We start from the raw sequence: 17672 nt of genomic DNA, 5'->3' as shown, positions 1-17672 counted from the left end.
TACGGATATTAAGAAATATACCTAGCTGCTTCTAATTTCTACGGGGAATTATCTAATTCTGTATTTTTAATTTAAGTATTTTTTGTTAAAACAAAAAGAATTGATTGCTTCGAGAAATTTAATATAAAAGTCTCGATAAAAGTAGTATTATACAAATAATATTTCCAATAAAATTATTTACCTTTGAATAATAACGAGATGATAATGAAGCGAAATGAAAGGCTAATTCTAACGAAATAACCATAAAATAGACAATCTATCGTATTGGAATGTGTTAATCGTGTACCATTAAAAACTAATGCCTAATTCATTCATATCTTTACCTTCGTTAGAAATAAAAATTATGCAAAAACTTTATTTAAAAAAAAATAAGTAAAGAAGAAACAAGAGAAGTGAGATAACTTTGCGATAAAATTCCGTTTTATAAGTTCTATCTCGTTCTTATCTTAATAATTTCGTAAGGAACAGTCTATACGATGACGGAGGTATCACGGGACGGGGATATTTCCAATTTTCCAGACAGCTCGTCCGAACGTTTTCGAAGGTGAAGACCTGGGGAATGCGATCTAAATTTGCGGTCATCTTGCATACATCTGTGTACAAGTACGTGAATACGTGTGCCGATATGTATGCGCGGTGAGTACATACGCGTGCACATATGTATCCGATAGCAGACGGCAACTCGATAGCATAGATGCGGTGGCACAGCACATCCCCAGCCGCTGCTTCTATGCATACATGCGGATGCATCCCCCACATAAAGGGCGGCATATCGGCTGCTCCTTTGTTTTCCCTCGATATAAGAGCGGCCTACCGGAACAATCGATGGTTCGTTACCGATCCGAACACGATATTGGCCGTGACCTTGGTGGCTACTGCAGTAGTAAGCTTTTTCTACAGGTAGCGAAAAGGGACTTTTTGCCAAAACCTTATGGCAATATCACGTGTCCATGCGAGAGGATACTTTCAATTCTTTTATATATATGCTTAAATAATTACATTGTACAACAAAAAATTACTTTTTTTCGAGCCTTGCAGCATTCAATAGTTTTTTGGACGCAGAAAACGATCCCGTTTGCCAAATTGCTCTATCACGTCACATCTTTGAGATATTTGGGCTATTTTACGGTACTTTGACATATTGTGTAACTACGATATGTGACGTATCGGAGAAGTTTAATCGCAATCAAAATTAAAGTATGTTGTTAGGACTTTCAACCCTTAAAAGGAATTTGTTGTGTCGCTTATGGTTAAAAAAATATTGATGATTAACGTAGAGTCTATTGCGTCAAAGTTACGACTTACATATTTATTGAGGATCTATGAGATATTTTTTAATCAAACCTAAGAGTTTTTCAGATCGCTGAAAACTAAACTTATGTCAAAGTTGATAAATTCAAAATGGCGGAGCCAATATGGCAGATATCAAAATTAATATAATGGTTGAGTTTTTACCTTTAATATCCGGTATATATTAATTCTGCCATTTTTAATTTATCAACTTTGACATCATATTAGTTTTGAGCAACCTAAAAAGCCTTTAAATTTGAGTAACATAATTAAAAAATACTTTATCCTTTAATAGCTATGTAAGTCGCAATTTTGACGCAATAGACTGTACGTTAATCATCAACATCTTTTTAACCATAAGCGACACAACAAATTCCTTTTAAGGGCTGAAAGTCCTGACAACATACTTAATTTTGATTGCGATTAAACTTCTCCGATACATATCGCAGTTATAATATGCCAAAATACACTAAAATAGCCCATTTTTACAACTTTACAGTGTTATAGCACAGCTGTAAGTTTCCTTAAAAGTTAAAATCTTCCATGGCAAAAAGAATGCGAGAAATTAATTTATTTTGCCATTAAGAATTACAATTTCTGAAAAATATATTATACTTATTTAACTATTCAAAAAAATTGAAACTATCAACAGCAAGGTGGTCAAAGTAAATAAAATGCAGCCAAAATTTTTCAAAAGCAACCAAATTTTTCCGCAAGATTCACATTTTATAACATATATAGGTATGTACGGTTTGTACATGAATCATTCTGAGCACGAATAATTTAAGTTCATAAATATGGTTCATTTAGAACATAAAATTATAGAACAAAACGAATTTTACATCTGAAACCTATATACCTACTATTCTTGTCCTGAATGGCTCACATGCGACGTGTGATATGGCATATGTTGTCAATAATCGGATTCAAATATTCAAAGATGTCTGATGCAAATATTAAAATCACAGAAGGTGTTGCACAAGTATATAGAAATTCTACTGGAAGTTTTAAAATATAAATATTGTTATTTTTAAAATAATTAATAAAGATTTATAAATAAAACGTTTAGAAACGAACTAAACTTTGGTATCTGGACACTCCAAGTGTGCGATAATCCGCTTTCAGCGCGTGTACACGTCAAAAAGTGAAACTGGGCCATCGGATAATTATTCCGTACTAAACGACGCGTCGAATTATTCCCACTCATACATCTATCGAATATCTCAATTTATACTACGACCTATGCGTCACGTCGGTAACGTCTATACAAAGTGGTTGTATCGTTGACCGAAATTATATATATACCGGACACGGAAGTGACGTCTTGGTCGTCTGTTCCCGATGTATCTGTCGCATCCATGACACAATTCGGAAATCCATAACACGTATTATAAATGACTAATGTCGCTATATCTGCAGTTTATTGCACCATATGCGGTGAAATCGATACAGTAGCGACGGGGAAGAACGGTAACAAAACACTAGCATTTAACTTTTAATATAGAAAAGAAATATTTATCATCATCTAATGACTAATGGTTTTTTTCTAGAAGAATTTTAAACTATCTTTTCATTATGGAAAAATTAGCAATAAATAATATTGTAAAATTACGGTATAAGAATATAATATTGTAAAATTAGAATAACAAACAAAAAATTTAGGGAGGAAGTTATCAATTAATACTTTCAATACTGTTAGCATTAACCTTTTGCAGTCTTTAATTAAGCTTAATATTTTTGGAACTTCTATAAATTCCTCCAAACAATTCCTTCAATAATTCTTTGATTCTTATTATTTAGAAGATCAAACTTGCCGATTTGATTCAATTAAGAACGGAAATACTTGCTCTTCGTGAAAAATTAGTGAAAAATAATTGGATCGCGAGAAGTTAATGCCCGCAACGTGCTATGTGAGTCTTAAAAAATGATATTTTAATTTGATACAAGGTGAATACCCGTAACTTACGAACCGTAAGCAACAGTCAATACATCAAGAAAAATACGAGGAATTCCTTGTAATAATCAATTCACAAAAACGATAAAACAGACCACGCGAGAGCGAATCGTTCGATTCGGTCCACCCACCGTGCGGAATTTCGAGGTGGAAAAATAAATTTGGCGCACCATAAAGTGGAAACCGCTGCGGAAGACATCAGCGGAGGACGAAAAAAAGCGCGCAATGAAGCAAACAAGCAGGAGTCCGGACTTGATTGCTGGGATAATTTATGGTGTCGGACGCGAAGCTGGCCCAACGGCGAGCCGAGGGGTCAGGGTCGTGCGGAGGAACGGGTTAGCGAGTTCGTCGGCCACTATATAGGTGATGGCTATTTAATAACTTTCCCTCTCATTTGTATGGCGAAAAAAAAGAGGAAAGAAATCGGATCGCGAGGGATTGAATAACGAGTTGCGCGCGGGTCAGATATATAATCGCAGTCCCAGCGGATAAATCATTGCTCCGAGGCCATGTCGCGTCGCCGCGCCGATACTTGCCCGACTCGAAAACGAGATTGGAGAAATTCCCACGGCACTCCGCCTGGCAATTTCAGGCGAATGTATAATTATTATTGTAATTATTATATAAATATCCGCAGCTTCAAAATTAAAATTAAGACCAAAAAAAATCACTTCATGGTCCTTGCCGACTTTCAATAAAGATTTTCTGTTACCGTTTAAAACACTTTCACGCGGAACGTCCGCGTCCGTTAAATATCGGCATTTTTTTTTTTACGCTGATATGATAATGTATTATAAAAATGGATATAATAATCGGAGTACCCAGGACCGCCATCTGCTGGGTACACTTTCTACTATACAGTGTCCAGCTTATCCGGTCTTATGGTAATAGCGGTTTCACACCGCTCATTTATTAAAATGATCGATAATCCTTACTTTATAATGTAACACTCGCCATACAGCGAGTCAAACACGACGATATCCGTTTCGGAGAACGTATCGAAACAAATTTCCGTACAAAAATTAGGCGTTCACCAGTTCGTGAGGCTTTCTGAACAATCGCGCGACGTTAAATATAAATTACAATATATATTGTAATTTATGGTTTGCGTGATACAATACAACGCTGCACTGCGGGGATTGTAAATTAAATGTTGAATGTTTCGCAAAACGTTTTCGTTTAACACGAAATGTGACTTAATAGAATAAAAAAAGACGCAGAAGTTTTAATCAAACACGATATGGCACATAGCATATAGCGTATAGGGATAAGATCAAGTTCAATATGTACCTAAAAATCCGAGTCAAATGCAATAATCAAGTTTCATTTTCTTGGATTCGAGTAATATTAATAAGAAATAATATTTCATACATTGTACTTGCAAAGTAATTGAATTCAAATTAGTTACTATCAAATTTCAGAATAAGTGCTTACAGGATTCGAAATATATTTATAAGTAGTTACTAACGTAAAGAGTTGATTCTTTTACAAGTAATATTCGAATATGTTATGTTATTACAATACCTAATAATAAGTTGGCATGTAAAATTGTGATAAAAAGATATTTGTGTGTAGGTATATATATGTACACACGCATTATGTTTCGCACATTAAATTTCTAGTAAAGTAAACTCATAAAAGATTCAAACATATTTAGATGCAGATTCGAGTCTATTTGGAAGTAACACTTTTGTTTTTCGAGGTACTCATGGAGTTCGAAACCCATTTCGCCCACAGGTTCGAGTATACTCCAAGTATTGCTTTTATTTTTCAAAGTAATCACAGAAAGTTTCGAAACTACTACAACAGATTCTTGTTAGATACTTAATCTCATCACTAATATAGCGCGACCAAGAGTTCTTATTCTCCTTCAGAATAACTTCGTTGCTCTCTAATTGTCAGAAGCCCGTTTCGTAAATCTACAAGACTTACAATACTAAACGAAAACTTAAATTAGGCTAGAAAATAAATTTGTGGTGACGTAATTTCCGAAGGATATTTCTATACGTCTTGCGTCGATTCGTATATAAACGCTTTTGTCAAAATAACCCATTATTTTTAGCATCGCGATTACAAAATAAAGGAGATGTATCACTAATATGTACTGTTTTCATCGTCTAGCCTGCGTAAGTTTTATATATGCACGTAGCAAAGCTCGCGTTTAACGGTGTAATATATACCATCAGTAGCGTTTATTAACATCCTAGGTCGTCCTAGGGCAAATCTTTTAAGAACGTGGGAGAAAATTGTGGCTGACGAGAAGGGTAAAGTAGAAAATTAGAGTACAATTAAAAGATGTGCTAAGAGGGATGTGGATCATGTGGATTAAAAATGAATCTTGCCAGCTTCCGTTTCGTAAATCACGCCGACGATACTCACTGCCAAGCGAATCCGCCGGTGATGCCTTCTCGCAGCCGATCCTTAAGGCTCCGTTGCCTGGAAGGGATGGGGTCTTCCGGTTTAAGAGGCGGCCCACCGCCGCCACCGCCGGCACCGCTGCTGCCACCGGAGAACAACGCCATTCCTTCCGCGTCCCGATAACGTCGATCGTCGAATCGATAACGCCTGCGCGACACACCTCGCGATCTCCTCGATCTCCCGCAACGATTTCACATCGCGGATCGAACGGGCACGATCAGAGACGCTGTATCAGACGTGCCGATATTTCGGACGGCCGTTGTCAACTCGTTCTACTCCAGATTCAGATATTTAACCGACTCGCGCCGAAAGAATCGATTCGAATTTCGATCGGCCGCGACGATCGAAGTTTTCCTTCTCGAGCGGAAACACTCGCGTGAGAAGCTCCGGCGAACTTTGATAGCGGTTATCGCGCGTGCACTCGGGTCACATGCAAACGCCGATTCGCCGATTCGCGATGATCAGGCTTCACGCTGATCGGGCTTCACATTGACGCTACTCGTCGCGTCCGGCAACGAGCGTATCAGCTGCACAGGCAGACACGAACGAGCCGCGAACGAATAACGGCCGAGACGACAACTGATGATGACCGTTGGCAACGACGTCACTCACCTCTCTTATATTTCCCTCCACGTCTCACCTCTGACATAGTGCCAATTGTCGCAAATCCCCGGCACACTACGAGTCTACAGGAGGGACCAAACTCAGTTTAAACTCTTTGACAAGCGCGTGACAGCAAAATCTTCGATAGAGCAGCGTTCGTTTCGATTATTTTCGGGAATCAATAGAGAAAAATTAAATTGATACGAATCTAAATTCGTCCGCGTAATAAATATTTTTTTCTAAAGCTTAAGCGTTATACTTAAACGGCAAGTAGTTTAAGATAATATATTATCGTAGAAATGTTTACGAGACTCAAAATGTAATTGGCAAAGGTCTCAAAATATAAAAATACTAAACCGTTGCTAATTTTGTTAAATATTCAAATAACATCGCTCTAGCATTAACTTGAAACGTTTGATTGTAGGTATTTCATAAATTTAATTATGCTAATCCACTTTGGATAATATTAATAATTTTAGAGCATCGTTTCGTTAATTAAATATCTTAACCAACGAATTACAATCTAAAATATAAATAACGTGCACGCTCTACTTAAACTAGAGAAAAACCTCTTTTATTAAAGTCTCATAAAAGATTTAAGAATTTAATCGCTCCTTCTCCTCTCCTCTCTCTCTCTCTCCTTCTCTTGCAAGATTTAAGGCTGGTTTATGCAGGCCGTAACTGTTGATTTAAGCCGTAAGCCCTAAGAAATTGACCAATCACAATCGATTATTCTTCTGTGATTGATCAACTTCTTAGGGCTCACGGCTTAAATCAACGACCTGCATAAACCAGCCTGTATTCTCTTGTTCTCATAAAATAAAAAATAATTATGTTGAGAGAAAATCTTCAGTAGTTGAGAAAGAAATTACTGGATAGGATTTATCGAGCAATTTTTTATCTTTACGATTATTTATCGTGATATAATCTCCATGCAGTTGGTGTACCGGTTTAATAATTTATAATTAATTACTGGAACAATATTTATAATTAAAAACTGAAAGTAATCACGAGAGAAACGCATACGTATGATAAATGAATCGGTCTGTAGAACAGTGAAAATAACGTAAGACGATGATGATACCGAAAATACCGGTGTCGTATAATATTTTCACGTGTCTCCACGCGTTCTAATCTTTGGGTTACTTATCTCGCGTCGACGACGCCGCGCGAGAACTGCGCACTCATCAAAATAATAAAGAAACGCGATCGAGAAATGCATTAATCAGCGTAGCTGAAAACGAATAGGTGTGTGGCGATTACAAAACATGTTTTGCAACAGCCATTGTGTTCCCTCGATACCTTTAATCGTCGAGTCATGAGACACTGTTTTATGTCGAAAGGGTATTTCCAAATAATAATTGAATAATAATTCATTGCTCATTAGCGTATGAGTAATTTGTAAATTCCAAAGAAGTTGGCCAGGTTTGCAAATGCAATCCATCGTTCGTCGTTAAGACGCATACTTTTTGTCGATTCACCGTAGAAATACACGGGCGCTCGAGGATTGAGAGAAGAAACGGAGGGTAAAAGAGTAATCCGCGAAGAAACTGTCAGAAAAAAAGGAGAAGTACCGTTAGGAATGCCGGAGAGAAACTGATCGCTGAAGATGGATCGAACACCCTTGTAGACGAAACGACATCACGGACGCTCGCGATAATCAATCAATCGATCCTCTCGACAGACAGCTCTACTCGCAGGATAACATAACGATCTACGGATGTTCTTACACCTGCGATATAAGAGGCTTTCGAAGGGAGAATGGATTGAGTTTACGATATACAGTCGATAATATCATCACGTTAAATATAAAATTGCTTTACACAGCGAGCCGTAATTTATATTACGACTTTATTTTACTCTAGCATTAAACCGAGCATTAAAAACGCTTCATAGGATTGATCACTCCTGTTCTGAATACGCCTCATATAAAAAACAAGAAGATTTTTAATGCATCGACGTGTACGCGGCCATCTTGGTTCTACAGGCAGAGCGATCAAATCGAACATAACAACCTCAGTTAAACTTTATTACGTCGAGCTGCGCGCATAGTCAAGGCCGCGACGATGATAACAGCCGATCTTAATTATATGGAAATCGAGCGGAGTCTTATTGCTCAGTTGAGACATAATGATTTCCTTCGGAACAGCTGCGATCGCTCGAGTAGAACACAATGATCAAAGTTAAACGATAGAATAATATTTGGGTAAAACGTTTACCGAAATATAACATTAATTCTGCCATAAAGGACAAATGTTTATCGAAGCGATATTGTTATAATAACGTCGCGGTTTCAATATCACGATAATTTGATTATCGTTCCGTTATATTTGTGTGATAACAAACTAAAAAAAAGTAGTCTTTTTAAATATGCAATACTAATGCTTTAAATCTTATTCGGTTGCGCTTCGGATTACCTACAATTTATATATAACAGCATGTTGGAAAATTGGATAATTAAGAAAATAGATGATCCGATTCGTAGATTCAACGATCAAAGTGAATATACGGCGCTTTTTTAAAACGTTAATTTCCACCGTGTGACAACCATTGATATATAAAGAAAGTTTATCAAGCACGCTCGATGAATCAGAACGAAAAGTTTCAAAGTGGCTATCTGCTTTCAGGATCATCGTACGTTTGTCTACCCTATACCCAGAGAGATACCTACGTCAGCGTTTCGAGAGCCGCTTCAATGGCCTTGTAACATATACAAAGGGCGACCTATAAAATCCGCAACACACAGTTCAGCCGACATTACAGCGAAAACTCGACTACAGGGAGTTAAATGTGGCGACGAATTTTCCGGTGCGGAAATTCCCGTCGTTGCCGATAGGACGACGACGACGACGGGCGGCTTTTGTATATCTCGTTCAAGGGCGTTATCAAGGTTAAGGTCAGAATCAAGGTCGTGCCAGTAGCAGCCGTTAATCCCGGTCCTCGTTCCTCGTGGTGAACACACCGGCCTACGCCTCTCCATGTCGAAAGCCTCCCAGTATTGATCTCCCTTCGCCCACCAAACTCGACCAATCCCAGCTGGCATTGCATGGTAACCAACACGCTCCGCCACGTTTTCCGAAGAACCGACCTACCGCGGGGTGTCCCTACTACCTGGGCATTCGAAAAATTTCGTGATAACCGATACTAATGCCGTGATTTAATCCGTCGGCACGACACGCTTCTCCCTCGTGCGTATCCTCGGACGTCGTCGACCTTCGTCAAAATCGCGTGACGATCGTCGTCAGGAATAGATATTTTCAATCTGCGACCAGTGTTTAGGCACTGCCTGTTTAATTATTTATCACTTTGTTCTAACGGTTGTTTAATCATTTTTTTTTTATTTAGCAATTTAACACTGCGCGGACACCCTTTTTAAGGCTCCTTAAGGCACAGTCGAGTTTTCGTATTTTACAGTTTTCTCCTGACGTTTCAACACTAAAAAAAAATTACAACAGTTTCGGCCTATGTAAGTATAGAAATCACTTTTTGAAACCTTACGCTTTCAAAACGCTTTGGACTTACAAGTCCCAAGGTGTCCGGGCGAGCGCTCCAAAAACATATGGTGTCCGCGCAGTGTTAATGAGAGCTGTCGAATTAATGCAATTGTTATGCGTTAATATTCTACAATAATCGGTTACTCTTTTTTATTTGACTAATCTTTTTTTTATGTGGAAAAGAAGGTAGGAATATCAAATATTTTTAAGTACTAATTTCAACTAAAAATATAACTTTGACTTCTCTAAAAAGTAATAAACAGATCTTAAATACGCAACGGTTTGTAGAATTTGTTTAAAGGTCCCTAGAATACACATAAAGCTCGACATATAAACAGACGCACATATCATAATTTTAGCTTTTCAAATTATTGCTAAAACAGAATCGGAACTGGATATTCAAACCCCCGACATATTATCGCAACATTATCTTTTTATACAATTAATGAAATATAAATTTTCTGATAATATCAGGTGAAACGCGACCTTGACACGTCTAAAGCAACCAAAGCGGGTCATTCTCACGCATATTCCCTTGAAACTCCTACACTTACAATTGGCCCACCAAGATGTTCTAGGTATTGCGCGATTGTTTCGGAAAGTAGGCCATACTTGGCCTACTGCAATCGTACGGACACTGCACCTGCGCGTCGCAGCATCGCGTGGGTCGTTGAGTGTATTCGCGCTCTCACATTTTTATATTTAATCAAAACTTTATGACTTTTTGACTTTTATTAATCAATATTTAAAGCATCAATATCAAGATTTGCTTTTTTTTGTTAATACTTTCGCTATTATCTCTACTACTTAACTGAATAACAGTAAAAACGTCAAACACAAATAAAATTATTAATATACAACGATTTGTGAATTGCAAGATTGTGCTGATTACAATTACACAGGCACACAAAAAATAAAAAGTGTCTTGGCCGAGACACTACACTAGTGTATTCCCATGTATTTTGATCCGCTGAATCCGAATCCGAAGTCAGAATTGTCAAATTGGCTCTCAGTTCCAAAACCTAAAAAAAAAGTGTTCGTTTCGTGGAGTTTTGAACTTTTTTTGAAGTTTGCTCGGAACTGAGAGCCAATCTGACAATTCTGACATCGGATTCGGATTCAGCGGGTCAAAATACATAGGAACCGCTTAGTGCACAGGCACACACAAAAAAAGTGGGTTAGCCTGTATACCAGACTAGTATATTCCTATGTATTTTGACCCGCTGAATCCGAATCCGAAGTCAAAATTGTCAGTTTGGTTCTCAGTTCCGAGCACCAAACCTAAAAAAAAGTGTTCGTTTCGTTGAGTTTTGAGGTTTGCTCGGAACTGAGAACCAATCTGACAATTCTGACTTCGGATTCGGATTCAGCGGGTCAAAATACATGGGAATACACTAGTATAGTGTCTCGGCCAAGACACTTTTTATTTTTTGTGTGCCTGTGTTATTAGTCGATCGATAATAAAAATGTCTACCTCGTGTGACGCCCGCAAATTGAATGAGCGATCGAATGAGCGCCACTACAAAAAAAAAGCTTGAATAGAAATTCCTAAATCTATACACAAGCGGTTCAACTAATATTATCGAAGCGTGATAAATAGAGACTGTATATATATAACTATAAATCAAAGATCATCTGACAATAAATAATTCGCTAATCCGTTGGTTGTATTAAAATATAATAGTTATTTTATATAAATTTAAATTAATGCATGACCACTCCTACAACATTTTGCGTATGTATGCAATATAAATAATATTTGAATAAAATGTTTATTTTATAGGAAAAAGCGAACAAAAACTGTAGATTTCATAAATCTGCTAAATGCGTCGGCGGAGCTTTTTGTACCGAAAAAAAAAACATGTAGCTCCATTTTAATTGTGCACAACTATATACATATATATTCATAAACTCGGAAGAATAAATTCAATATGAAATATGCAATATGTACGTTTGCGTCATATCAATACGTATTGCGTATTGAACAACACGAATAATGCTCGTGCATGTATGAAAGTGCAAAAACAGCTGTTAACAATTAAGAGAAGAGATGTCTGTCTTCATATTCATTTATGTAATTTTTTTTTCTCCCTCGCGGTCACGTTATGTAATTTTATGCAATCTTCTCCCTGTTACAAACTCATCTATTCCGTTGTGTACGGCATGCCGAAACGCAGCGGAATTGAGCAGACTTTGCTATGACAGTAGTGCAGATAAGAACTTTCCGTAGCCATCATGTAACTATTATATCCCGGTGCCCTATCTCCCGTGTCGCTTCGTATCAAGCTCACACACAAGTATTCCATTCTGCGAGTAAATCACACGCAAAAGGCATTCCTAAGGGAAATACCTTACGCACATAAACCCGTCGCAAAATTCAGGGAATTTTGAAACCTTACGAATTAACATTTCAGATTAAAAATTCCAGAAATTCTACATGCGAGTATACATGTAATATCCGAAACTCTTAAATTCAAAATAAAAACAAGTAGAAATATTAATCGACTCTATTGGCCATTATAATCGTCAAGACAATACGACCATGATTTGGTTCGATTATCGTCAAGACGCGCTTTCAACCAAGGAATTGGTCCTTGTAAATTGAATAAAATTAAATGAGATGCTTATATATAAGTATCAAAGATTACATCAATTTATAAGGACCAATTCCTTGGTTAAAAGTGCGTCTTGACGATAATCGAATCAAATCATGGTCGTATTGTCTTGATGATTATAATGACCAATAGAGTCGATTAATATTTCTACTTGTTATTATTTGATTGGTGAAGAGAATGTGATTTACTCGGTTTTCAAAATAAAAAGTTAATACTCCCCCCAAAAAAGAAAAAGTTAAATGCTATTTCTTATTAACCAATAAAATGTTATATATAGAAATTTCTGTGGTAATAATTATTAAAAAGCGCCTGTTAAACCGAAATAATATTTCAACGATAATGTAAAGGCCGGTTTACATACGCAATGATTGGTGGCGCCAGGCCGCGCCAGTCGACTAATATGCCAGTAAAAATGCAAGTGTAAACACTTGATGCAAACTGACGCTAGTAATGTGGCGTTTACTGGCGGTTATTGGCCAAAGCATATAACCTCAAAATTTGAGGTTATATGGTTGTTGTCATTTACTGTGTGTTTAATAAATGTTAAATATTTTCCATATTATACGCCAATCACTGTGTAAACACTTGTGAGTTTGCCAGTTGGTTCTGGCGCCAATGAATGCCAGTCAGTTGGCGCCACTAATCATTGCGTGTGTAAACCGGCCTTTTGCCAAAATTTCGAATACATATGTATAACAAAACGTTACAAATGACAGAGAAAATAACTTCCGCGATCTGTTTTTAATCGCAAAAATCTGGAAAAGAAGGAAGACCGAATTTTTTCAAGCATCGAGCAATATTTAAATAAAGAGCCTCTACGATAATCTACTATTGATCAAATTAGAATACGACTGCGGAATAAAATATGTCGACAATGTGGGAACTGGGAACGTATCCATATGGAGAAACGTGCTGGTGCCGAGAGCTGGCCCAAGCTTTCGTCAAAATCGAAATGGCAGTAGTTGCCTCGCCCTGGAGGCCGATACGTGAGCCGAATCTCTCGCGCAAAATATCAGAGAGGGAAATAAACGTTTATCGAGGGCGCGAGGGAAACAATAAAAATAACTTGGGAGCTTCCCGAAAGGCCGAGGTGTTCAGCAAACATGTTAACGCAGAGGTTCTCAAACACTCCCCAACGCCCAATTTTGTATCTTTCAACCAAGCCTGGTACACATGTGACGTATGTATTATGGTAGTATATAGCGATGTCTATCGACGCGATGCTGTACATTATATTGGGACAAAAGGTTTATCATGTTTGTCGAATAAAGATGAAAACAAAATTCTCCGACAAAATCGAGGCAGAATTGCCCGCCACGCGCTTTAGTATGATCTTTTTTCATCTAGAGAGAAAGTTTTCAATCCCCTTTTCAAAGAACTTATTCGATTTTCTAACTTTATTTAATACAAAGCTGGATGGGAAAATATCAGACCTTTTACACCAGTCTAATACTATCGTAACAATAAGCGTATGTGTAAAATGTAAAAATATGTTACCTTTCGTTAAAATCATATAGGTACGAAAATTGCTGGTTGTAGGTATTTGTATGAAGCTACAAAAGAAACGGAAATCGGATGATCCTATTGCAACGAGATGAACTTTGCGAATCTGAATGCGAAAATATATACGAAAACAAAATGGGTCACGTACAGACACGCGGGTTAAATAATTCGGCCGCCGGCATTAACCTCCATAATACACTGACCTATCATTTTATCTCGCGCCTACATAGCGCGAGCATGTCGCGAACGTTATCCGGCACGGTGCGATGTTTCGTAGCACGTAGCGCATATTGGATTACAATGAATCCTCTTACAACGCGGCGCAAGGCTCTCAAGGTTGCAGTACGACCTTTGCCATTATTAACGAGTCGCGAAAAAGTAAGTCCTCCCTCTCTCTCTATGCAACTCGGTGCGAGAGGTCCTCGGAACTCCAGGCTCCAGGAGGATCTCTCACCGTCTTATTCCGCCTCGGTGGATCGCGAACATTCCTGAATGTTGCACTGCTGAATTTACCTGCGATCGCACCGATGCATCTTACGCGAGAACAAATATCGCGCGATGCGAGTGATAAATGTATGTTGTATCGCGATTTATTACTGTTAAATTGTCATTATATCACACATCTTATGCTATATTATTGTTAAATTTATTATTTATCACGCACTTCATGCCGAGTCCATTAGTATTGTTTGTAGCTCAGTTATTAATTACATCTGTATATCGTCTGTGAATGAACAATACCGCCTATTTTTTTTTTTTTTTTTTTTATTATTATTACTTAATCAGTAGAACCTTAGAATTTGATTTTTTCCTTCCTCTATGTTGTACATCGTAGTACACTTTTTGGCTCCGATTGTATCATCAGGGTTTGCGCCAACAAGTTTCTTTTGCCACATATTATTTACAAGTGAAGTTTCAATGTTCATTCAAGAAGTTACATAGACAGTTGTTGTACATTTCACTTTTGGCACAGTTCTTTGTTTATTCATTAACAATATATGTATATACATACGCAAATAAGATTCCATACGTAAAGGGTATAATTTCATTTATTATTCACATTCAGGGTATAATTTTATTTATTATTCACAATTAAAACTTTGTGCACAATTCGTCCTACATTCTCTGGAAAAAATTTGGCGCACGATTATAGTAATCAAATTATTTGGATATCGTAACCCTAATTTTAGGTAGTTGGACTAGAAATAACACCGCGTAACTAAAAATCGTAATTAGCTATTCTATCTATTTTAAAGAATGTTAAAGTGCTTAACTGTGGGTCCAAATCGGAAAAAAATTTTCTTAGAGTTATTGGCGTAAATTTTTATTCTCCTTCGTTTCTTTATCCCCAGTGCTTTAGACTCGCCGCATTATTCGCGAGAGCGAAACAATCGGAAACGAGGCGTCTCTTCGTCGCGCAAGTCGGACTTCCAACGAAATATGCAACGAACGTTCCTGCAGCTGCACCTGCTTGCACGCGGACGACTCATATGTAAATGCTCCTCGTTATTATACAAGATGTCGCGACAATATAAAAATGACGCAGCTGCATCCGTAAAATCCTTCCCACCAACGGGAGATGCAATAACAAAAGGGGGGAAAAAAGAATAAAAAAGATATAAAGCATTTCTAAGGAAATACAGCGCGTCAAATCGGAGATTATGTTTTATCACTGTTGTATTAACATCTATATAAAATGTATTTGCATATCGCGGAAAAAATACTGAGAAATCATGCATGCGTTGTTTTTTTATGTTTAATATCTTTCTGGTGCAGAAAATGCATTTCGAAAATGAGAACTTGATACCTCTTTTGTGCACAACAATTTGAATACGTAAAAGAATTAATCCTTTAAGCCGGAAAAAGCTCTGTAGTCAGAAGTATATTAGTTTTTTTTTTAATTAAAGAATTTAATAAAAAAATAAGTTTTTGCTACACTGCTATCAAATTATGTATTTAGTTTTTAATCTTATTTTTATTCTTATTATTCTTAAATTAGATGTGATAGAATTAAATTTTGTTTCCACTTCTTCTCAAATGTGCTTTTATCAAATTTACCACTCATAAAAATCTGTGTATATACGGTGTATGTGATATATGAATGAATACATAAGTATCCGCAGCATATTGAGTTTGGATCTATATGTATATAGGTTCTTTAACAATAAGCCTAAATAATTGTGCGGGAAACGACATTAGTTTTTGAATAAGTTGTCATTACTCTATTTTTTAAATATTTTTACTATTATTGCTTGATCAGTGGAACCTTAAAACTTGATTTTTTTCCTCCATGTTGTACATCATAATATAGTAAATATCGGCTTGAAAGATTAATAACGGATATATGTGCGTGAATTTATTACCGTAAAATATAGACATGCATTTCCATTATCAAACTATACACGTATAAGCTGGTGTATGTATAAAATATGATGTTCATAGAAGAAAAATGTCATTTTTACTCATTTACGTCACTATTACGTTTGACAATTCATTTTTCATCGACGAAAATCACAAATTTTAATCCAGATGCAACACCCCACAATATCGACGCGCTGTTTGTGGTCGATAAGAAAAAAAAAGAGACAGTGAATGTGAGCAAAGTGGGGCGCGTTAATGAATTTCCTTATCAAATCAGAGCAGCATCGTGCCACGAGTCGCTATTATTATCTCTCTCATCGATCAATACGACGTATAGCTGTAGTGTACGACGACTTGCAAATAACCAAAACAGCTATGCGCAGGGAACCTCACCCGCGGACATTCATTTTGTACCGAGGCTCGCTTCGGCAGAAAAAAAATCCCGAGAGATGGAGAAGATACACGTTTCGTTCGGGGAACGCTCGCGTTTTTAATTGGTATCGAAAAGGGGGAAAACAACGAGATAAAGCACCGTATACATTCGCGCTGCAACGCATCTCGCGCTAAATGCGGCTGTCAGTTTTTCACTCTGACATTGAATATACATTTTTCACGATAGATAAATCTCGGAGTAACATACACTCCGTGAAAAAAACTCGCAAATTCGAAAGTCACAATTTGTCTCGAAAACAATCCTTTATATTTCCACACACATGATTATTATTTGTGTGATAACAGATTTATCCTTTCTCCAGATTATATACATATGTATATATAAAATTATATTTTTATAGTATATAAATTAAATTAAATTTTCCGAAATATATACTTATATTTTTCTATCTCAATTTCTAACATTTTCTAACAAATTCTAACATTTTCGATACAAAATTATATTCATAGAATGAAAAATAATACTGGCATTTTAAAGCAATTTTGTCATTAGAATTTTTGACACAGTCACAGAAATAAATTCATGTCTGCACACGTATGTTTCCGGCAGATTCTCGAGAGTGGTATGTCACTTAGAATCATCTGGACGTATTAATCACCCGAGCGAGTCGGTTTCATTAATCGCGATAATTTCACAAACGACCGCGCCTACGCCAATTTCCACAGCCGGTGTTTTTCTCATCCGGCGAGAGAATCCCATTAGGAGACACGCGATGTAGACTGCGGGACAAATAAAACGGCGTGTCACAAAAATTATAATAGCATCGATTGAAAATTAGCTAAATAATTCTATCATTAATAAATTTGCATCTATATAAATGTACTTTATTAAAGCCAATCAGAAAGATTATTTAATTTTCTGAATATTTCAAACACATTTATTTCACACCTAAATTTCTTCGTTTCTGATATCACAATTCTATTTTGTATTGAATTTTTTTTATAATGACGATCTTTTTCCGGCAAATTTTATTGATTGGA

At 36.8% G+C, this 17672-nt stretch overlaps 1 protein-coding gene across 7 annotated transcripts in view; it reads right to left on the bottom strand.

The window, feature by feature from the left end:
- Positions 1 to 17672, bottom strand: part of LOC112452622 (TLD domain-containing protein 2) — a 143968-nt gene that overhangs the window by 107525 nt on the left and 18771 nt on the right. For 3 of the 7 annotated variants that reach the window (XM_025012920.1, XM_025012924.1, XM_025012923.1), the window contains exon 2: positions 5624 to 6348. The exons of 2 other annotated variants lie outside the window; for them this stretch is intronic. In XM_025012920.1, the coding sequence (XP_024868688.1) occupies positions 5624 to 5766 (143 nt within the window). In that variant the 5' untranslated portion in view covers positions 5767 to 6348. Of the gene's footprint in view, positions 1 to 5623; positions 6405 to 17672 lie in introns of all 7 variants that reach the window. 2 more of the 7 variants (XM_025012921.1, XM_025012922.1) reach the window with 1 other exon arrangement.

Source organism: Temnothorax curvispinosus, unplaced genomic scaffold (assembly GCF_003070985.1).
Source record: "Temnothorax curvispinosus isolate PA1 unplaced genomic scaffold, ASM307098v1 QBEX01003544.1, whole genome shotgun sequence".
Lineage (NCBI taxonomy): Eukaryota > Metazoa > Arthropoda > Insecta > Hymenoptera > Formicidae > Temnothorax > Temnothorax curvispinosus.
This window is presented reverse-complemented; position numbering and strand designations above follow the sequence as displayed.